The sequence below is a fragment of the Halictus rubicundus genome, chromosome 6 (genome assembly GCF_050948215.1).
Source record: "Halictus rubicundus isolate RS-2024b chromosome 6, iyHalRubi1_principal, whole genome shotgun sequence".
NCBI lineage: Eukaryota > Metazoa > Arthropoda > Insecta > Hymenoptera > Halictidae > Halictus > Halictus rubicundus.
The window spans coordinates 10312042-10336304 of NC_135154.1; the positions used below are offsets into that span (position 1 = coordinate 10312042).

Here is a 24263-nt window from a genome sequence, read left to right on the forward strand (position 1 = left end):
AGGAGGACTTGAAAGAGTGCTCGTGTCTAATGATGTTTAAGAAGGGGCTTTAATTTTTCATTAGGACAACGGGGAACATCAAAGGGGTTCGTTCGTTTTTTAACCGATGCCTCGGGGCTAGTTCCTCGGGAACTGATGGCCCCGTCGTTGGTATTGTCATCGTTTCGCCCAACTTTCATTCGAACCCTTCATCCCCCACTCCCTATACACGCTGCCACCCGCGGCCGGGTAGACGGTGTATTGACATTTCTTAAATATTGCCGGGCGGACGCGTTCTTATTAGAACACGACCGTGTACCCCTCTACTCTCCTCCCCCGCTCTCTTCTTGTCGTCTCTATCCTTCTCCTACATCGCCACCCTCTTCCTCGGGACGATCCTCTCGGGCTGGTCCCACACGTGGGAACCTGTGCCACATGGAGAGCCATCCTCGGCACACATGCTCCGGAGAAAAGCAAACGGAGGCCACGGTCGATGACCCTCCGAAAAGTATCTCGTTCGTGAAGAGAGGAGCGCGTTTATTGTCCTACGATTAATGGATCCCCCAGGCCGGGCCTGCTAACAACTTCCCGCCCGCTTCTCTCCAGACAGTTCTTTCGGAAACGCCAGATACTTTCAATTAAACCGCCACGACTTTTCTCTCCTCGCTCGCCGCGCATCCTTACATGTTCCCCGAGCAAACTGGACGGTAACCCTCTTCAACAGATACAACAAGATCTCTAATCCACAGCAGCTGATCGAATTACAACAAAAACTGGCGATTTTTCATATAAATGCCTAGTTGTACTGAATTTTTATTATTTTCTTTTTTTATGATGGGGTAAGGCTTGCAATTCGTAAGTGTATATTTAGCGACGTTCCGGATGAGAGCAGGACTGAAAAACTGGCGATTTTATATTGGAACTATCAATTTTTATTTGGGGGCCCAGTCCTACTGAATTTGTACTATTTTGTTAACTTGCAATTCCTAATGTTTAGGAGCGTCCTGTACGGTGACAGAACTTAAAACTGTAAATAACAAATCTGTCGCTCGGAAAATGCTCTTCAAGGACTTTTCGAACCCTCTTATAAGCGTGCTAATTACAGTGAATTCTCGATATATGTCAACAACAAGGGTCTTGCCAGCGTCGTGTATCGTCCAGGAGACATACCCGAGACGTGTTAGCTTCGGGGAGCTTCGCGGCCCCGCACGGGGTATACCCCGCGGCAGTGGGGATAATTCCACGACGTTTATCATCGAGGTCTTGGCGACAAATAGAGAAATCACTGTAATCCTATACAGCACTAGAGAGAGACACACATGGTTGATCTCGTGAGCGTGGCCCATGTATGAAGAAGTGACTGAGGAAAAAGTGTATGAAAATATCGTGAATCGTGAACGCGTTTTTCTAGCAGTCTCGTAGATCGTTCTGGAAGGGGTTGGACAAGCACATTGGCACCGGCGAGTATTGAAACGGTTCGGGACGGTTCCGAAGCGTTTTCTCGGACGTCTTAACGGAATATGACTGGTGCGATAGATTTATAGGGCGATCGGAGCAGGACGTGGAATAAGGCGAAAGAAAAGCGGGCGGCGGGGCAATATCACCGCTCGAATAAATCCCGAAAGCGTCACGGGCAACCAGTTCACCGACTACTAATTCAAACCGCGGCAATCAATGCGCCATTTAATCAGATCGAAACAAAGAGCACTCTCATCTATTTCGACGACTCCTCTCCTTCTCTCTCTCTCTCTCTCTCTCTCTCTCTCTCTCTCTCTCTCTCTCTCTCTCTCTCGGCCGTAGCGTATCTGTGCAGGGCACAAAAGTGTCTCAAACAAAGCGGGAATTAGCATCGATGGTATTCCGGGCTCTCTGGCTGCTCGTCGAAAAAAACTGAAAGACCGGTAGCGAGGAGTGACGAGGGGTTTGGGGGGGGGGGGTGTTTGGGGTGGGTGGTAGAGATCCGTACGGGGGATGAAAATCGTAAGAGGGGTCGAACGGCATTCTCTTTCGCGACTCGTGTATGCTTGGAGTGTTTCCCGCCGCATATTGCACTAGCTACCAGGACTTAGAGCCGGTCGATATCTTAATAATAAATACAAGAGGGGTTCACCCTGATGGCTGGTTGGTGTGAGATTGAAGAAGGGGGCTGTTGGGAGGTGATTGGGAGGGGGCGGAAAACGGCGACCGACGACGATGGTGGTGGAAAACGGCGCCACCGCCGTGTGTATCGGTACGGTAAAGAGAGCCTGCGCTAGATAGGGTGGCTGCTCGACGGAAGAAACAGGGAGGAGGGCGCGAGTAGGCGAGTCGTCGGCTGTCGAGGGACGCGGGGGCGGACAAGGGTGGAGATCATTCGCACCTCGAGGTGTAATGAGAAAATTTGAAATATCACGGCCGTCTCTTGCCTCCAACAACCCCCAACCTCCCGAAAAAAATATAACACCGCCGGTAGTCATAAACGGCTGATCCACCCCCTACCAACCCCCTCGGTTACCCGCCGGGAGATTATAAGGACGGCTGCTGGTAAGGTATTCCTTCCTCTTCCTATCTCTCTCTCTCTCTTTCTCTCTCTCTCACTCTCACCCTCTCTCTAACGGTGTTCACCGCGATCTTATGCATCGGGACAGGGGAAACTATTTCCCCACGCTGTTCCCGAGATGGGGTAGTTTCGGATTCTCGTTTCCTTCAACCGATTCGCTGCGGGAACTAAAAGTTGCACGCCGCTCCACCGAGCCGCGAGAACCTCGGTACTTGATAGCTTTGTTTCCGTGGATTTTTGCGCCGATTTTTCTTGGATCGTGTCTGACGATTGAACGGTTCGCTGATTGAAGTTTTTGGAGGGATCGAAAATTCTTTTAAGATGAATATAACTGCGAATCTCCGTTGAGGAAGATGCTCCGATACGCGTTTCGATTTTCGCTGGATGTTCGATCGGCGAGCAACGCTGAAATTATTTTAATTACATCTCGCCGGAGGATGCGAATACCGCGGTTCTTTCTTTTCGCATTGATGGGGTGCAACAATGGGGAACAAACATGCGAACGGGCCGCGAAGTAACCAGAAGAAGTAAGAAATATCACGCGAATCGCCGGAACGAAACCGAAGCCTCGGCGCAGAGAGTCCGGTATAAAAGTAAACGAAGCATTTCACGCTAATTAGCCATTCGTTTTAGTGGCCTGTATAAATTACTCCATTTAGCAGGCTGTGGAACGCAGGCTGGACTTTTCTCCTTCTGCGAAAAACCAAGGCGAAGGGGGTGTAAGCGTATGATCCTCTAGGAGAATGGGAAAATTAGCGTACTCCTATAATTTATTTCAGCTTATTCGAAACGAATGACGAATCTGCCTCGATGTCGTAGGACAAGAGGTTAAACATCATTTGACAGCCGAATGATTCAATTACTAGGAGAATTGCAGATACACGGAGCACCTGATGTTTCGTGCATTAAAAGCGGCCATAAATTTACACTCTTCGCAATTACAGTTGCTGGGAGTATGTATCGACGACTCGAAAGAATTCCGCGAGCGAAATAAATCGAAGAAAGCATGCTTATTTATATTTCCCGCGGCAGGGAACGGGGGCGAGGGAGGGGGAGAGCAGGGAAGAAAGATGAGAGCGAGATACATCGATCCCGGCGGAATTCCCGATGGCTCTCGCACATTAGTCAACCGTCACGGAATAAATAGTCGAAAAGAAGGACGCGGCGCGTTGATGATTCGGGGGCTACGCATAAAAATAGAAAGGCTCGCTCGCTTGGCGGGGTGGGCTCGCGAGTCTCGAGCCGCGAGGGAGGTGATCTATTCGGAATATTCTGCCCTCGGAGCACAAAGAATGCACGGCGTTTGACGGGACACGACAGAGCGCGACGCCAGCTGCGATACTCGAATGCCGAGCACGCACACACGCACCGAGAGCGTCGCGCGTGTGCTGGTCAACCACGATAACCCGTTTCTTCCGAGAATTCTTTTGGAAATCGCTTTTGCGGCCTCTACAGTCGCTTCGCGAAGGCCTGTCGCAGCAATTAACCGAGGCTCGATCTTTTGGAAAACCAGAACTTCCTGCAGAGGAAGGTTCCAGACGATATTCCATTAATTTTCACTTCTTTGTTTCGACAGAATTATGTCTTTCTTTCGGAATTATCCGGACAAATAAAAATTTATTAGAACGTTCTGACTGCATATTTGGTTCACCCCGGTGTGCGAGGACTCAAATTGTATGGATCATATTTGATCGATTTGAAGTGATTGAATTAATTAAAAAATTCTGGCGGGACAGAAATGAGAATTGCAGGGGGTTGTTATTCGTCGAGATAACGTAGGAACAAGCGCGTCGGCCCGATGGTAGCTGATCGATGAAATACCCGAACCGAAAGTGCGTGACCACGGGGCCTAAAAGCGAAGTAGGTTCTTGCTCACGTGGAACCTGCAATGAGCCACGATTTCGTATATCGAATCGGTGAGTGGTGATCGATCGATGTTCAGGACGTTGGGCAAGTCGAATAACCATCAATTTGCGAGCAAGCTGTAAGACGAAGAAACGCCTCGATGTTGATCGAAATCCTCCCTCCCCCGTCATTCTCGAATCGCGAGTACGTAATGGCCACCGTCTGACGATCAAATCGAACCTGAATGTGTATATTAAACAGCCGGAAAGAAACTTTCGCTAAATCTGGAAATATCGTGCCGTTCCTTTAGCTCGACTGGCTATAGAATCAATGCAAACACTGTGCTCTTGAGGGCATAGGTTTAACTAGCTTCCTATTAATTCATGACGATTTATTTGCCCGTGAATCAGACGCTCGTAACAATGTGAAATTATTTTCGGTGTGATTTTGTGCGTGCATTGAAATTGTATATTCAAATTGATACAGTCTATGTCAGATTGATCGAAATTGGAAGTAGTGGGGCATTGGATTTTTACACGACTTTTCAATTTTATACACTAGCTTGTAACAAACAGAACGACAGTTTAATTATTACAGGTGCCATTAGCTTAATTTTCCAGCAATTACCAACCACTTATTTTAGAGATGTAGACGACCGATTTTCATTTATATGGAGGCATAAACGAAAGACGTGACGCCTTTAAACTTTAAATGGAATTTAATTAAATCGAAGAGGCTGTCGCGTCACAGTAGCACTATAATAAAAGTTCCTCGGGGTGTCTTAATATCGCACAGAAGGTCGAGATCGCAGATCGTCGAGCGTGTTGCGCTCGGGGGAAAGTATTGTTCGCGAGTGCGAAGAACGGGATGGCAGATCGTCGAAAGTCGTCGGCGGAAGTGTTTGCAGGATTTCTATTAATCAGCGGCGTTTCATCGGGCAAATTGGCGGATCAAAGGCGGAAACGGTGAAAAGCCTTGAGGCGTACGCGCGAGACCGGAAGATACGCTCGAGTTTCCCGTAATTCCGTAACTAAAATTCTGAACGGACGATTGTTGATAGAACAACGACAAAAGCAGCGTCGTTAGGAACGTTCAAAGAAGCCATTATCTCTCAACTACTTCCGCCGCTAATGTGACGATCGCGGGCGGACGATCTTTATCGGCGATCTTCTCGATCCTCTCCATCAGCCTCGATTCTGCGTGGCGCGGAGCGGAGCGGAGCGGAGAAAGAGGCCGTGCGCTCGCGAGAGAAGCCGGCGCGGCGTCTTTTCCCCTCTCCGGTCCTCTCTCGGAACCATGACAAATAGAACGGGATGAGCCTCGACAGCCTATCGATACCCATCCGCCATTCCGATGAACGTGCGGCCCGAGAGCGAACGCCGGTCTCGAATATGTATTTATGCTTCCCGTATCATTTCGTAATTATCGATAACATCGTCAAGGCTTTTTGCAGGAAACAATGGGTCATTACTAGTTCCCTCGTACCTCGCCCCGAAGCCTGTCTTACTTTTTCTTTGCCGCTTCCCCTCGCCTCCTATACACCGTCCATCCCCGCTTATCCGTTTAACCACCGGAACGCCTCGAACGGTTTTGGATGTTCACCAAGTCGGGCGAAATCCGCCTGAAAAAAGTTCAGCGTCGAAAATTCAACGGAAGCCGGCAAGGCCGAGCGCGGCTCTTTGATTCCCTTGCGCCGCCATTCGGGTCACGGATAACCGGCGTCATTAAATCCAATAGAAATAAATTCTTTAATTATCAATCGCAATTCCAATCGTCCTCCCAATTCCACTAACAGCGCGCAGCGATTATTATGATTTGTAATAAGCAGCCTCTGGTTCGAAGACGAATTTCCGAAACGCGACCGGAATTCCCGGCTCGAGCACGAATCTTTTATTGTAAAAATAAAAATCTGTTAGGAATTTTAATCTGTTTCAAATTCCACCTATTTTTATCGCTAAAAAGAACTATGTGCAGATTTGATCGAGATTAAATCTGAATTAAAAAATTGTTAGATTTTTGATTACCTGATTACCTGATTAAAGAGTGCCAAGTTGAATTAAGAAACGGAGATCTAAAATTTGGAATGACGCGGGGAAATAGTATAATTTGAAGAGGTGGCCAATTCAATTGATCTGACACGATTCGCACGACAGTTGAAAACAAGTCCGTAACGCAGCGAAAGAATTGCTATTTGATGCTGTTTATGACGCCTTTACATACGGTTTCCCTTTGATCTAACGCTTACCCGACACTCGTCGCCGTCGAGCGTCCAGAAACTTTGAAGTTAGCCTGCGAATGAATAATGGAGGGAATCCATAACCGGTGTGTCGCGATACGTCCGTCTCGTTGTGTAACTTCAAATCGAACGGAAGCTAGCGTCGCCGCTTTTCACGGAACTATCGACCGGCTTCGATGCATCGAGCAAAAACTGACGTGGATTTGTCGCGGCTCGTCCACGTGGCGCGTTCCCGATATTTTACCGCCGAAATCGCGATCGCTCTAATTGCCTCCAGATGTCAATTAATGGCTCGAGCATACGCGATGGGCCGCGCGCGCGCGGATCGCGTGGTTCGTTCGAACCCGGCCCCGGCCTAAGAACGCAAGTGTTTGTCATTACCGCACCAAGATGATTTTATCGTCTAGGAACGTTTCCGCCTTTTCCTGTGTTGCTCTCCCGCTTCCCTCGCTGCTAGATCAAGAGATTTAACCCGGTATAATAACCGGCAAATCATGTAGACACGATGATCTCACCGCTGGAAAAACGTTTCCAAGCTTCATCATTTTTGGGAACATTCATAGCTGGACTGCGGATCTTTGTGCAAAATTAAAATTCTTTTCTATCCCTTTCCTTAATAATTTTAATGGATGAAAAATTATATATCGACATTTTTCAATTTTATAAATTTTCCTACAATCTTAAATTTATCCTAGTTTGCTGTAAATGCATAAAAAGATGCATTGGTAATAATTCTAGGATTTTAATTTTCCTGTATTGATGAGTTGAATGGAGTTTAGAAAGATTGTTCTGTATTACGATTAAATTTGAAGCAGAAAACAGGACAAATAATTAAATTTCGAAAGCGTTTTTATAGCAAACACAGTTACGATTGCGTTCACCGAGAAATCACATGTAAAACTTGGGGTTGTGGACGTACCCTAATTTCCAGTAAGATATTCGTAGGAATTGAATGAAATTTTGTGTTTCTTGAGGGGAAATTGAGAATAGAGATTGTAAAATATTTTCTGTTGGTATACTCGCGCTTGAGGGTGCTTTCGGTTGTGAATGCTGAAGGTCTGAATGATGGTTTGGTAGTTTTGATGCTACGTAGGTTGATTGCGCTAAGTTTGGTCGGTTTTTCTGTTTACAGAGGGCAACGTTAGCGGAGAAGGAAGTTTCCGCGTTAAAGGAGCAACTCGCCGCGGCGAACGATGGGAATTCGAAGACTGAGGGACACCAATTGTCTCAGACTATACAGGGAAGTGATCAGCAGCAGGTTCACGATGCGAGCAATCCCAGGAGAACGCCAAACAGCAACCTGGAGCAGGAACTGCAAGCGAAAGACAAAGAGGTGAGTCTGAACGAAACGATACCTCCGCTGTCAGTCCAATGAAAGCGAACATAAATGATTCACGGTACAAATAATCATTACGCAACAGCTGTGTAGCCTTAAATGGGGCTACCGAGGAAAAAGATGAACAATATTCGAACCCGAAATTTATATCGACATTTTATTGAAAATTTATTCGAAGGCAGATATCGATTCATCGGCAATATATTCGAAGAAGGCAGAAATAAATCTAATACTCGTCTTGCGATAATATTTCGGAATGACAGTTTCCTACACGCGTATTAATAGCTCTTCAAGAGACAGCGATTATAACCATAAGGAGAAACCAATCTGATTTTATATTTTTCATCTTCGAGCTCTTCGACAGTCGACGGAAATAAATTCCCTTTCGAGCTGATTAATAAATTCGGCACCATTTTGAGGTGGTTGTGTCTGCTAACAGGTTATAAATATTTCCCTCTGATCGGAAACTTTCGTAATGAATTCCCAAATAAATTTCTGCGAAAACGACAGGGTCAGGAAGTTCTGTTTAACTGTTGCACACGGAGGTTCGAGCTGCGTGTGCGTCGATCTGAATGACTGACGTACTCGATAGAGCACGTGGTAGTCCACCCTCACCCCCTTTTCGTGCTAGTCTCTCCTCTCACCCCACGTTCTCTCTTACCCTCTCTCACACATTCTCTCTCTTTCTGTCTCTCTCTCTCTCTCTCTGTTTTCTCTCGGATCGTACGCACGAAGCACGCGCACAGCACACAGCGAAATTCACCCCCGAGTGCACTTCACCTTCCCGATCCGCGATAAACGGCTCGAATCACGCTTTCGGAACGCAAAGTGTGACTAATGGCAGCCGACGAACCGACGGAATTGGTAATGAAAGAAGATCATAAATAGGAGACGGTGTATCGATGAATATTCATCCGGGCCCACAAGAATTGCCGGGGTTTCGACAGAGACGGTTTCGGTAGCTATGAAACGTTGCCTTGATGAGTCCAATCGGATTTACGTCCGTTACCATCGATCCCTCCGAAGTCCTCTTCTCCACACACCCCCAAAAATTATCGAGCAGAAGCAGATATTTTTCTGCTAAAGATTCCAACGGTATCAGAAAACTACCCCCTGTTTACAAACTACGTTAAATTTTGTTGTAGAAAATTTTGCTCACGCTTTCGATTGCCTACACTCTCTGTTTCTTTTTTATTGATTCCTCCTCATTTTTAATTACTCGAGTCCGAAAAGGGATAAAAATGGACTAGTTGAAATGCTTCCCAGTCTAATTAAATCGCCATGAGAAAGACAGGAACTTTCCAGCCTGGAAATAGTATTACAAAAGTGCGCCGGTCTTCTGAACAACTTGTTAAACAAATCGGCGACATTCCGCGCGCAAAATGCGGCTCGCGTTTTCGGTAATCTGCGATTCCGCGGCAAGACTGCAAAAAACCACCCTCCGCGTTGGATCCCTGGCTTAAAAAAGGGACACAAAGTGCTCGAACCCTTCACTTACGGTTTACGAAGCGAAGTCTTGTAAGAATCTCTCGCACCCCATAACCGGGGTGGGGTGCATAATGCGAGCGCATCGGTGGTGTGGGGCTTTAAACAAAGGCGAAAACACTTAAAGCGCCGATGGAGAGAGCGAAAGGAGTGATAAAAACACCGCTAAGAGTTCAATAAGTATCCTGCTTAGGGCCAATAACGTCGCACCCCTTTCTCACCCCCGCGCCCCCGTCCCTAGCCGCCACTTTGCACCGGCTGCTCCGGTATTCTCGTTTTGAAGGAAATCGTTTGCTTTAGCCTGTTGTAATCCCGAACCCGATAATCCGCCACCCTTTTCTTCCATCGTGGCTCTCTCTCTCCTTCTCCGTCTCACCCCCGAACACCCACCACCAAAGGCTGTCGAAGGGTAGTCGGAACAATCTTTGACGACGACGAGGAGGAGGAGGAGGAGGAGGTGGAGGCACCTTTTCACCGATAAGAATTTGCTCCTCGGACACAATGTCTTTATTGAGAAGCCATCGCGCGATGGGAATGATTTTTATTATTCCCCGATTAGGGGATGGAAATCGGAGGAGGCTCGCCGGCACGGAGACGATAATGAGGAGCAAATAATGCGACAATGTAGCCCGGGTAGGATGCTAGCTGTTCGAATATCTTCGCCGGGGGAGATGAATCTTTCGGGGGATCGAAGGGGGTGGGGGTTTTATGGGCCTTGACGGCGCGAACGAATCACTTGATGGCGTTCCTATCGAAATATAGTGGCCCGTTTCCTCCTGGTTTATTTATCAGCTCGCGAGGCGATCGAAGCTCGCCTCTGTTTATCGGGTCCTTCCACAGTCAATTTCGAGTCTACGAAATTGATTTACAGGCGAATAATAAAGCACCGCCGGATACGGTGTTAATTAAGACGAAACTGGGAATACAATGGAATTATATTTCATGGGATCGGATCGAATAAATTGAGCGGTTCCAGTTGAAACGTGATTACAGCTGTCGAGTTATTCCACCGTGTTCAACCGGATTCGTTTTATCGCGAAATCTCAAGGATCAATTAATTAATTGATTTAATTAGGCCGACATTCGTATCGACCGATTGTTCGCCGGCTGCTTTTATCTCGGCAGGCTCGCGCTCCGGAATCGTATTCACGGAGAACAGGTAAACGCTTTTTACCGTTTACCGGCTGACGTAGAAGCGCTATAAATAACACGAAGTCATCGTTTCATATCGGAGACATTCGCGTCTCGGATCATTTTCCTATTGTTTGAAGAGTCGGCCGGTTCTCGAGCCGCTTTGATCTCCGTCACGAAAAGAGAAGAGAAAGAAATATGGGTACACTTGTTCCTTGATCGCCAGGAGGTCGGCTCGCTTGTTGTTCGATTTTATTTCATTTATTATCGTTAGAAGGCACCAATTTAACCCGGCCAAAGACGGATCCGTTGCATCTTGGGAGGCCTGGAGTTTATTTCATTAATTTCTACCTCGGGATAAACGTGGACGGCGACGAAAGATCGCCGGGGATCGAGCAAGGGTCATTTTAGAAGGAAAGAGTTCGCAATTAGACCGCTAACGACTTTCTTTCCCGACGGTGGTGTTTCATGCGAGCCGGCTAGCCTGCCACCGTGGAAAGATGAAAGAGAGACAACGCGCCGCCGATGCCAACGCAAATACGCTCCGCGAGTGTTTCAAAACACGTTGGCTAATGTACCGAGGGCGATAGATCAAGAAATAACCGGGAACGTTATCCGCGCTTCTCCTAGCCGCGATCTTCGCGACTTCCTGCCTCCCGGCACCGAGAGATGTTATTCTTTCCCATAGATACCCGCTCGCAAACAACTCCGATTTTTTACCCGCTCCTACCAACAACCGAAACAACATTTTCTCGTCCCTTAAACACGACCATTTTGTTCACAAACATTCAGAATTTATTCAGCCCTCGAAGGAGACCATTATGCCCGGAAATATCCAGCAGGAATTTGTTCGTCCCTTAAAGAACACCATTTTCACTAATTACCAGACTGATCCTTCTGCAAACTCTTAATTTTAGAAGCAAATATACAAATAACGATATTAAATAGAATTTTATGGCAGTATGAGGTTATTTGTTCTTACAAAGAAAAAAATTGGAAATTATTGCTTCCATCGGTCTACTCTATTACAATCGAAATAAAAATAGTATTATCACTATGATTGACTAGGAGTCGGTTCGGTTGAATATGTATTGAGACGTCTATTGTATTATCTACATATTATTAAATTATTTTTCTACGATTTTGATTAGCAACGATACAAGCGCCCAAGAATTCGCCAAAAAATGACAGGATAAAAGTTAGAAAATGACGGTGCAGCGTTGAACAATGGAGGTTTCATAGTGTCCTATATTGACAGTCATCGCCTGATTCGCGGTTTTATCGATAATTACGATCACCGGCGGTCACGTGCACCGCGAAGCCATCGCGGAGACATCGACGCCGCGGCCATATTGGGAACGCCGGTAGGCCGAACCAATACGATCCGCGACATTACCGTATTTACACTGATACGAAGATTTGCTGATAATTGGCGCGATAAGAAGCAATCGAGTGCGCAATACCCGCCGCAACAAACAATCGCCACGAACGGGACGACGAATTTTATTGTTCCGGAGCGAGCTAGCGCCGTGAAACCAACTGTTGTGAAACGGATTAGAAGCCGACTGACAGATCGGTGGGTGGATGGAGAAACCGAGGCTTTCACGGTTGCCTAATGTTCCACGGGAAAATCTTGCCGCGCCTTTAGGCGATCGCGATCGACTACCTTCTGCGAATCGCGACGATTTTCTGCTCGGCTTTCATTTTCCTCGTTGATCGGCCATGGAAACGCAGAAACTACCCTTTGGTGTGACACGCAAGCTCGATTGAGATTGAAAGTGCGACGGGTTCACAGTTAACAATTGCACGAGAGCTGGAATTTACGTTTGATCCGATAAATATCGAGAAAAGGAAAAGAATTGTCAGATTTTTGTTTTTGTGAAGATAAAAAGTAGAGCAATTGATCTACGAATATTCGGGTAGTTAAATTGAAGAAGTTCTGGAAGAAAATAGTGGCTAGGACTGACGATAGGATCTCGTAAAAGTCAACTAAAAAATGAAGATTGGATCGGCGCCTCGCCATTAAAGTTCGCCGGATTTTTTCACGATACCGGCGAACCAGTGCAAACGAATTTAGGTTACGCGTTATCATATCTGTCCATGTCGTCGTTAAACGAGCAAACATCGAATTAACAGCCTCGTAAATTTACATTCCGATGCGGTAAATAAAAAATCGATATAGCGCCGCGAACTTCGTTATCAGTTTACCTATCGTTTCGCGATAGATAACGGCATTATCAAAAAGTTCGAGAACGATTCGAGGCGATAAAAGGGTGGAAATCTGAGACAGAGAAAAAAGCGAGAGAGGGAGGAGGGCGACAGAGCGCCAGCAACTCGAAGAACACGAATTCCGTTCCGTGAATCGTTGTATTCTTTTTCGGCGGGGTTCAGCGCGGCGGAATGAACGAATTCAACGTCGGACGATGCAGGAGAGGACTCTAGGTTGGGAAGAGGGGATGGGATTCCTGGCAAAAAGCTGGGATTATTGCGCTCGAGCGAAAATGACGTGGGTCAGAGGTGCAGGCTGACGGATAGAGCCAATATCGTTAGGTATTCGTTTCGTAAGTTTCAAGTAGAACAAAATATAGAAACTGGCCAGAATAACTCTCCTCCCGCCGCGCTTGGGGGAGGTTTTTTCCACCCCCCGAGCAAGGCCTGGCCGGCCAGTACGCTGGTCCTCTTAACTGTGTAACCCGTGAAATTGCATCCGTAACGAGGACGTTGCACGTTGCCGGAGAAATCGAGAAACGGACCAGTTCGCTCGCGACTTGAAGGAGTCTTCGCTCTCTCATCAACGTTACCCGATGTTTAATATTATTTTTCAAACATTAACGAGTCAACGCCGCCATCGGATCAACGCCATCTGACGAGACGCCCCGGCAACATCCTTCGGGGATGTTCTCACGCAGCCCGGAGCTGCTGATAATGCTGCGCCGATGCTCTCTGCCGAGATGTCCTCTACATTCGATGGAAAATATCACTCTGCAATTTCATATATCACATTCATCGTTGTATCCCTGTCAGTATAGCAAGTTGACCACATCGTTCCGCCACCTTTTTTTACCGTGCTAATTATATCTGTTTTATTCACCTCCTCAATTTCTTTTGTTCGAGTGTTTCATTTCTGATCGAGAGTTTATGGATGAAAATTTTCTGTTCTATACATTTTTCTCACTCTATTAGCACTTTCAGTGCGGTCCCTCCCTGAAATGGGAAACGGAATTATTCGTCTAAATTTGTAAGTGAATTTTTACTTGGAGTCTGCAAAACACTAGAATGGTGATGGAGTATTTTCAGTATCCTACATTTTTTAGCTTCTCAATTTTTATTTCAACAAATACATTACCTTTGTTTTAGGGAATTTTTAAAGCATTTAGACTCTGACACTGTGTTAAAAGGGAACTTAGCGAAATTTTAATCGTCTGTTTTCAATGTTCAAATTAAATGCAGATCTCCTGCAGTTTCGCCTAAGAAATTGTACAGTAAAAAGATCTTCCAACCACAGAAACTGTGAGGAAAATAATATAACAAGTAGATGAAAAATTTATTAGTAATATTAATTTTAAAAAAGTTATTACGAAGAATTCTTTAGCTGTGAATTAAAAATCTGGCAAACTGTATCAATCTCCTGAATTTCCAGCCTAAATCGCTTGAACCATCCAGGGGTCAGAAATTCGTCTATATATTAGTCTAACCCCGCTTTCCAGTCTCGTCTAAGTTATAAAATAAATAATGTAAAGCGATTAGGCGCAGAATGGGGAATCGGCGATCGTTTCCGCAATTCCCACGAAGCCGTGGTGGCGGTCGCCTCTGCCGGCAAGTAATATCGCGCAATTACAAATAAGGAAGGATCGGGCTGCATGCGCGGCGGCCGATAAAGGAAAAAAGAGGGAGAGGAAAGACGGGCCGGATGCTCCATCATCGTCGGCTGAAACATTAATTAGAAAATCTGAATAATTAGGAACTAACTTTTACGCGATGTGTAAAACTCGTTTCTCCGCCCCCTGCACGCACATACACGTACATATGTACACGTACGCGTGCACATGTACACAGAGGTGGCGGGCACGTATATACATATATAAAAGAGAGGACGCGCGTGCGCTCGCGGGCATTCGGACGTCACGTTGGTATGCGTGTACGTCGCCGGAGGTGGCCAGGGCGCGGGGGTGGAGGTCCGCTTTCCTCTGACGGGTGAACGGCAGCGGTTACACCCCTACTGCACCTTCACCCTCGCTCCGTATACTTTTAAAAAGGGTTTTACAGTTCGAACAGATCGATCGTCCACCCTCGTCACCCTCCCACCACCGCCCCCCTCCCGTCCTCCCCCTTTTTCTCCTCCGCATCCGTCGAGATGCGTATCTGGTCACGGCGGCAGCTGATTATATCGTAATTACGGTTTTAAGTATATTTCATCGAGCACGCGAGCGAGCGAGCCTCGAACGCGGCATGGCTAGGCCGGAACGAGGGATGAAAGGGGTTGCTCAAAGCCTCGTGCCCTTCGATTTAATGCCGGCCAACGATCGTTGCGCCTCCGGTTCTCTCTCGCTCTCTCCCTCTCTCCCTCTTTTTACCCCCAAGATGTATCGTGCCGGCACAGTCGAGGCTGTTTCGTTTCGTTTTCTTGGCCGGCCACTCATCGATAGGCAATCTTTTCTTATCGGGTCACAAGGAGATTTATAGAAACGGGCCACGATGGCGGACTGTCATGACTCTCTCTCTCTCCCTCTCTCTCACTCCCTCTCTCTCTCTCTCTCTGTCTCTCTTTCCTCCCCTAGACTCCTGTACACGAACGCACGATCTAGAGCGAGATACAGAAGGCCGCGCGTGATGGTGTGAAACCCGGCTACCGTGGCCACCGGCGAGCTACTGGAACCACTAACTGGAATTATCGCTTATAACCGTGACGAACGCGAGCTCGGGAATTACACGCTCGATCCGCGCGCCGGTGATGTATGGGGGAATATGGGGAGTTTTTCGGCTTGATTTACACGGACGCTCGAGAGTGCACCCGGTCGCCACGCGATCGGCTCTTTCGACCGTGTTGCGCCGACGATTCCGCGAGGTTGATTGATCGACGCCCGCTTTCGATGCGACGCTCGGACCTGTCGATCGGAATTACCAATTTTCAAACGGCCGTTCTGACCCCCCGTGCTTCCCCTCCTTCCGTACGTTCGAATTGTTCCAAGAGTGTGTTCCTTTCAAGCTTAACCCCTTGCACACGGAACTATTTTAACTCGAAGACATTTCTCTCGAAAGATATTTCACATGATGTCAATAATCATGATACAGTGCTTACATGTTCAGTAATTTGCCATTTTTAGCAGCGACGTTCAGTTGAGCCGAGTGCCGAGGGTTAAAATTCTCGTTTAACCTTCAGTTTTCTAGCTTAATTCGTTCCGGATGTAGCGGAATGATGATAAATTAGATTTGTGGATTTCTTCTTAGAAAAGTGAAACACTGTAAGACAACGCGAGATTAGAACAAGATTATTCGCATAGTTCGCGAATGATAAATCAACGTGCAAAGACTTACTATTCCGAGATGAGAGCCGGAGATAAGATTAAAATAAGATTTAAAGATGAAAGGTAGAGATAAGATTGAAACGAGATTATTTGAGTGGTTCACGCGCGATAAAACGATGCGCAGAATATTCTCTGTTTCCGGAAGCAGCGGAGAACGTGTTAAATCGAAACTGAATTCTGTATTGTAAAGAAGGTATGGTATTTTTTAAATCATTGTACAGGCAGGTACATAGGTAACTTTCTAGAAACAAGTCGAAAAGAGGAATAATATTTTCTTGTTCGACGTCTCGTTTTCGAGAAAAATGAGTTTAAAAATTCTCCAAGTCCGTCGCCTTAATATTTGTAGGAAGTAGAATCGATCAGTCATCAACAGACTGTATTTTCTCTCAGAAAAAATAGTTCCTCCTTCTTTTCGATTTGCTTCTGCAAGTAGAATCACCGTGCGTCAACGTGTTAATTCGGTACGATCTGAGCGTTACAATTTTTATGAAAAATATGATTTGCCCTGGTCTCGAACGCACTCGCAGCAACGCAGAAATGCGCTCCTTGCCCGGGGAACGCGATGAAAAAATGAGATCCCTCCGCAGGTTCCGGGGGTCCGCTTAAAAGTGCCTTAAATTTTAGATTACATTAAAACCGGGCTCGCGAAGGTAATCGCGTTTCAAGTTCGGGTGCGGTGGTCGGCCAGCTACATCTCGTAAAAACGCGGAAAAAAAAAGCGAAATAAAGGAAACGTTCTCACGCATACGAACTTATCCGTGACAGGGAAGGAAGCTCCGGTCGTTCGTGCGTGTATGGGTGGAGAAAGATACGAATGGGAGGGGAGTTGGAGGAGGAGGAGGAGGAGGAGGAGGGTGGGTATAGGTGGAGGCTGGAAAAACCATGGCGTCTCTCGAAATTAATTTTTTTTGTTGGCCGAGATAAAAACCTAACGAAGCCGCGGCGCGCTTTATTACGCGAAAGCGAACGACGGAAGAGGTGGAGCGAGCGAAAGACAAGGGAGGAAGAGGGACGCGTGTATTCAGAAGAGAGAACAGAGACAGAGACGGAGGGACGGAAAAGGGGGATTGATATAGGTGTTCCTGGTGGCGATGGCGGAGCAAAGGGAGGACAGAGGGTGGAGAGGAGCGAGTCGGTGGAATCGGGGGTGGGTCGGAGGCGGCAGGGGGTGGCGCGGCGGCTGAGACACAAATACGCTGAAAATTAGATTCATAACTTTTCTGCTGCGCTTTCGCGGCGGAACGACTAAAGGCTGGCCGGGCTAGTTAAAAATTCCGTGTGCCCACGAATATCAATCCCTACCCACCCCTTCTCGCCGTCGCCCCGCAGAAACCCCGGCTCATACACGATGGGGGGGAAGAGATCACCTACGACCCCACTTTTTCCACCCTCTCTCCTCCTACGGCCCCCCGGTATCCTACGCTCTCTCTACACGGTTATATGACCCTGGCTGTGTGCCTTTCCTCCGCGCTACGTACACGCCTCCATCGTCCAGACGGACGACCAGGAATTATCTCCGTTTTTCCGCAAACGCGATTAACCAGAAACGTCGTTCAGCAAGCCCTCCGGGCCCTCTCGACCAGAGGGTGCCGCTCTCCTTCGGCTTTCGACTCGACTCAACTCGACTCGACTTCGTCGATTGATAATTCACGATTAATCCCGCCACGAGAGCCGACCCTCTCTCTCTCTCTCTCTCTCTCTCTCTCTGTCTCTCTCCCTCTCGATCTCGCTACCTCTACCTTTCCCTTCACTGGCCACCCCCTGACTCCTTGCCTCACCGGATCGACGTCACCGAAAATTCTATGGACGCACCGTAATTTCGACCGGAAAATACGGAAGAGGATCTTTTTTTTACCACTGGCCACTGGCTAGGATTTTTCCTCTTGCCTCCAGGCTTTGTTGTCTGTAATTAGCGCGACCCGGAGCATGGGGGTCTAATCTGCTAACGGCTTGTTGCCGGCCGCTGTCTATCGCTTTACAACGTTATTTGTATTATTCCGCCGTTACTGCTTGCCGGGAAATCTGGGAAATGGATGTACTAACGCGCTGACTCAATTCATTTCGCAAAACCAGCGGTCTCTTGTCTTACCTAATTCCCGAGGCTTATCTATCAGATACCGTTAGCATACATTTCTGGTGCTTTCGAACTGCTCGTTTGCCAAATCGATTAACTGCACGAAATAAAACACATAGAAACTAGACCAAGTAATACACAGTCGGTTTTGAAAATTCTCTCAGCTTTATCATGATTCGACTGCGGATCTTTATGCGTTCATAACAAAATTGAGTAAATAAAATTTGAAATTGTAGGAAAATTTTAAAAATTTCAAATGTCAATGTACTGTTTCTCGTCTATTAAAATTAGCAAGTGAAGAAATAACATTCTACTTGGTTCCTATTTCTTGTAATCGATGCAGACAATTTTTATGTTACTTAAATATCCGCAGTCTAAGCACGATATTGGATCATTTAAAAAATTCGTATCCGATTTTGCATTGAAATGCAAGGAATCGGTAACAAGATTTTGCACTGACCTAATGTTTAAACCTAATTATTAAATTTATGTGAAACGGAAAAAATAAACTTTGACCCGTGAACTGCTTACGCGAGTAATTTTGTTAACAGATTCGTGGTACAGCTCAGTTCGATACTGCATAATCTTGCGAGGCAGCGTTTCTTCCTTATAACCACTTTCCCGGTGCCGATACACAATCCTAGATAACAATACGAGACACTCTAATACCCTTTTGTCACCATCGACGGTTTAAAATGGCCCGAGCGTCATTGTCTTTCCTCTATTCACGTCAACGAGACTAATAAAACTAACCTAAGGATCGTTCGGTATATTTAGTTGCATAATGTGATAGAGATGGCGATGCAATTACGTGGAGACCGATTGAATGCTATTATGCAGGCACAATCTAGTTCTCGGACAATTGGATAAGGATAAAAGGAATAGCAACGCGTATAGAAGTGCATAAATAAAGCAGTATTAACATACTACCTTTATAGCGTAATATAACTTGACTGGGTCGTTGAACCTATGCATTTCACCGAGAGTTCCAGACTTTCTACGTCGTTTGTCAACGATCTGCGTCGGGCATCGGCAATTTTACACTTCGTAAATTTCCCATAGTTCCTTATCTCCGAACATTGTTGACATTAAAATTAGCAGCGGTTGCCTAAAAACAAATACTTATTCAAATACTGAGACGCTGAGTGGTTCCTACATTTGCCAGCTACCCGCTTAAAAATTACACAAAATAATCCTCTCTCGGTTGTTCCGAATATATTCGCACCGAAGTCCACGGTTGAAGTTAATCGAAATGCTCGTGGTTTTCTCGAGATCATTGATATTCGCATGATCACGGATGGTTCCGGGCAGACGGCGTCACGGCGAGTCATCGTCTCATGTATCGCGGAACTGGTCTGAGGTTTCGGGCGGTTCGGTTCGATCGAATTGGCAAAATGTCAAAGGCTCGTTAGCCTGGAGGGGCTGGGGCGGTCGCAGCAGAGAGAGAGAAAGAGGAAGAGAGAGGGAGAGAGAGCGAGAGAGAGAGAGAAAGAGCGAGACCAGCTCGCGGGAATATAGGTTCGAAAGTGTAATAATAACGGCGCGGCATTCCTTGGCGGTGGCATTCGCGAAATGTACAGTAAATCGAGCGTGCGATACAGCCGGCCCCGTTGAATTATCGTCAGATAAGAATTCCCCCGCGACGTTTATTCGTGGCACCGAACAAAAACTGCGCGCGCGTGTATCGTGCGCGTCCGAGCCCGCGGCCGACGGTGTATTATTACGCAATAGGACGTAATATAATGCTATGGAGTTCTTAGATTGTGTTCCGCATTGTCGCCGAGGCTTTATGCGATTTCGTGGCAGGGGCATTGTTCCCCTCTCGCGCCCTCTCGCACAGCCCCCGGTGTACCCCCCGCGACACACACCACTTTTTAACCATTTCCACGCGAGACGCCGCGCCGAGCTGTGCCGTGTCGCCGACGCTTGAAACCCCTTTTAACGTTACACATGTAGCCAAAGAACAATGACGGGGCGGTTGAAACTGTTCGAATCGTTTCAGTCTCTGAAACGCTCCGATATCTGTCGAACCGTTTTCCCCGTTTACGCTCCGCGAATTTATTTATTTGCGAACACTGCGTCCAGAGGCTCGAACAACCGCAAGCAGAAATTAGGGCAGAACGATTTATAAAAGACGGAGGAATTTATCTTGAGCTAGGCTACGAAAAATTTCCACCCCTACTTTTTACCTTTCGAACACGTAGGAGATGTTTCCACGGTGAAACTGTGCCTTATTTCACGACGAGCGTGTGGCGTAAAGTGGAATAGTGATAAATTAAAGGAAGAAGAGGCGAATTTCGCAAGGGCTGATTTAAATGGCGGCCTACTCCGGACAGAATTTGATAATGCGGGGCTTCCAGGGTTTTTCTCCCGAAGGGACGTTGGGACGAACGGAGAGGGAGGGGCAGGGTAGCCGGGCTCCGATCGGAACGCCGTCTAAATAAGTCCGTTGAAAAAGCCTCGGACGATTTTTCGGTCGGTTGTGAAATAACCGTGGTCTTTTACGACCCGAAAAGGGAAATCCCCTGAAAAGCCGGCATTCCGCGAGCGCGTAACTTATCAGTCCTCCGAGTTTCCCCGGCGACGGAACCCTTTCCACCTTCGCTTTTAGCCCCGGCAAGTATATGATATTTAGAATTAATCCTTCCTTTGTGCGGGATTCTCGGTCGCTCCGCTCCGCACCGCTCGCTCGTTCTGGCACGACTGTCTGTCTGTCCGTCTGTCTTTTTATCGCGCCGATATGGAGTCGTATGAATTTTACTCCATTATTCGTGCCGTCTGTGCCCCCTGGTCCGACCGTAGTCGCGGCAAGGAGGGAAAGAGGGTGGGGAAAAAAGGAGGTACGGATGGATAGAGGGAACAGGAGGAGGTGGTGGTCGGGGGTGGGGCTCGTCTTTTTGTCTTCGCCACCGAGACTGCCGAGGCTTTCATTTCGAATCCTCAATCACCGTCGGTGATCAATCACAATTGAATTCGAGCGGCGAGCACGCCGCACGGCCGCCGAAAAAAACAAGTCCAAGAGGAACGCTCGCGAAGACGCTAACCTAAGATGGCGGACCAACATTAATTTCGAACGCGATCCACGTCGCCACATAGTTGCTACTTTCGGGCAAAATTATATTCTCGTGCGACATTCGTCACGATTATGAAATTAATTTGCCTCTGCCGAAGAATGACGAAAACAATACATTTCTGGACGCTCCGAAGGAATGTATTATCGGTGACATGAAATCGATGAATTAAAATTAACAACACGAATTATCAATTCATCAGTGCTGAAATTAACTCGATTAGAGTGCAAGGGTGGAGCATAATTATCAAGTAACGAACAATTATTATTAATGACAAAACCGAGTTGCTGCAACTTAAAATAGTGGAAACATTAAATGAATGTAAGAACGTCGATAATGTACTATTCGGTGACTGTACCTTGGAGTCAATGCTGGCAACTTTTATTTTGCATAAAGATCCGCAGTCTAGTTATAAATAACGTTGATCCTTCTATGATTAAAACAGGCGAACCTTGTGTAATACACAGGAAATTCATGTGACAGTCGTATTAATGCGGATGATTTTCAACATTTTAATGTTTTTTCCTCGTTAGTAGAAGAACGTGAAACGAACGGGGACAGGGCCACAAATGAATTGTGTGCAGCATAAAAGCATCTACAAACTTGGTATCAGAAAACGGTGCATCCATCGGGCAATTTGTAGCCCGGCGCGCTCGATTTCTTTTCTGTCGGGAATTAGCGGAAACTACCCCTAAACGCGGCGTGTTTCTCTTGTGGCCTGCGCATCGGTCCGAATCGAATCTCCGATAAATTCGCGAGAGTCGGTCGTCATCGATAGGCGGAGAGCAGCGGAAAGTAACGCAACCCGGCTCGGCGGTTAAAGTCAGACAGTAATCGGAAGGGAGAGACGGTCTAATGCCGAAGTCAGGGCGGAGGGAGTGGGCAAAAGGGGGTGGCCCGGTCCGTGGATACCTTTTGAAGCTACCCCAGCCGCGGGCCGAAGGATAATGCGCAAAGCAAAGGATAATTCCCCGATACGGGGACGGAATCCGTGTGGCGGTACGCGCGCGGTGGTCGGGGGCGGCGGAAGGGGGAGGGGGTGTGTGGGTTGTAGGCAGGGTTGCCGGAGAGTAAAAAACTCTTATTTAAAAATGTATTTACCGTCTGGCTCGCAAGGATCGCCGCTCCGCCTGGAAACTTGGCTGTTTACCCCGGCTTGCCGGCGTGTGTGCACCCCTCGCCCCTTTATCTGGAGACGTAGGAATCGCAGGAGCCTCCCAGCTACCGCCGTTGTTATCCGCGGACGCGTGTGTGCAAATACCGGGATGGTAGGATGCGAGGCATCGAGAAGGAACCGGTGAGTCCGTTTCCCTGGCCTTTCAAACCTTTTCGGGGACTCCAGGCGGCCCCGGGGAGTGGGAACTGCAACCCTTATGAAGCTACGCGACCCTTGCGGTTCGCTCGATTGTTACTGGCTGGACGACAGGTTGGAATTAGAGGGATGCTTCTTTTTTCCCGTGTATTTTTTTTTTCCTTTTTTCATTCACGATTCCCTTGGTCTGCTTGTTTTTTTTCCTGGTCAGTTCACAGCGACCGGAACTGGAACAGAGGGTGCTCCTTAGTTTCGAGAGGTATCGAAGCGCTCCACGATATTATTTTATTTAGAATTCATCATCGTTGCAGCCCTCCTGCGCCGGAAAATAAACCGAACGATTCTTCATTTATAAAATTCTTCATTTTATATGTTATCCGTGGCCCGGTGAAACTAGCGGACACTTCCGTCGAAATTCTAGACAAACTCGACGCCTCTCGAATTTGTCACGGTAATGCAATAATTGCGGAAAGTTCGCGGGAGTATGGGGAAATGTTACTGTTTACAAAATGGCCGAACAAAGTTGAGCCGTTCGGAATTTTCTCGAGTGGCTCTCGTTCAAATAACACGGCGAACTACGGTCGCTTAAAAAAATCTACGTCTCGCGGCAGCACACTTTTCGTTCGTTAAGAATCGGTCGTTAACCGGATAAATTCCATTCGAGCCCCGGGGGCTGCAAACGGCGGCGGTGACGACAACGCGGGGTGTTTGCAGTCGCATTGTCCTCCCAGCGCGGCGCGGCGCAGTGGTGGCGCGAAAATTGTAACTTTAAGCGTGCAAAATGTGTACACACGCGGTCCCGATGCCGAAGTTCGTGTGTCGAAGCAGCCCGCGGAAAACGTATCTGGGATAGATGGATGAAACGTAACTATCAAAGTTGGCGATCACAGCTTGACGGCATTTTACCGGGCCCCTTCCCCGTCGCGACGCCAACCGGAAACTCACCCCCGTAACCCACCCCCGCGACGTTCGTTCGTACCCGACGCTTGCTCACAATTTATATTACGACCGAGGCGCGCATATAATTAATTTAATTAAACGCTCCGCACTGAAAATTGTCCTATTAGTTCGGCAACTTTTGACGGCTGCTTGCTGTCCCGCCACCCCTCCGCTCCTACGGTTCGTTTTCCGCGCCTCTGTTCATCCCCCTTTTCGTGTTTTCGTCGCTTCGCCGCCGACCGAAAGAATTCCTCTTTTTTCCCCGACGAAACATTCGAACCCGAAGTCAAGGACACGACCAAGTTTTTTGACACAGTCCAACTACCTCGCGGAGGGTAGCTAGCCCTCTAGAACACGACGCGAATTTTTATTCATTTGTAAATCCGGCCCGTCACCTAATCTTGACCAGTTAATCTGTCGATTCGAGTTACCGAGGGTTCAAATTTTTCTTTAATTTGTCTTTAATTCTTAATCGAGTCTATTCCATTATTTTTACGATTTAATCATTCTATTTAGTCCGCAGAGGGTAGTTAGTTCTGCAGAATATTTTTCTCCAGCAGATTTACATTCCATGATCTATCGAAGCGATTTTATAAAACCTGCGCTATAAACTTCAATACAAGAGTCCAATTTATTTTGCGCAGTTCGTAATTAGATGACCATTTATGCCTGTTGAAGAACAATGTCACGAATTGACACACCGCTGGATGCAAATTTCATTTTAGTTGCAGCATTCCGCAAAGATCGCAGCGAACGACGAATTATTATCGGCATCGCATTGGTTCGAAAAT

General features: G+C 47.2%; 1 protein-coding gene across 5 annotated transcripts in view; it reads left to right on the plus strand.

Moving 5' to 3' along the window:
- Cut (homeobox protein, cut) overlaps nucleotides 1–24263 on the plus strand; it is a 133505-nt gene that overhangs the window by 56159 nt on the left and 53083 nt on the right. For all 5 annotated transcript variants that reach the window (XM_076789850.1, XM_076789845.1, XM_076789849.1 and 2 more), the window contains exon 3: nucleotides 7732–7932. In XM_076789850.1, coding sequence (XP_076645965.1) covers nucleotides 7732–7932 — 201 coding nt within the window. The remainder of the gene's footprint in view (nucleotides 1–7731; nucleotides 7933–24263) is intronic.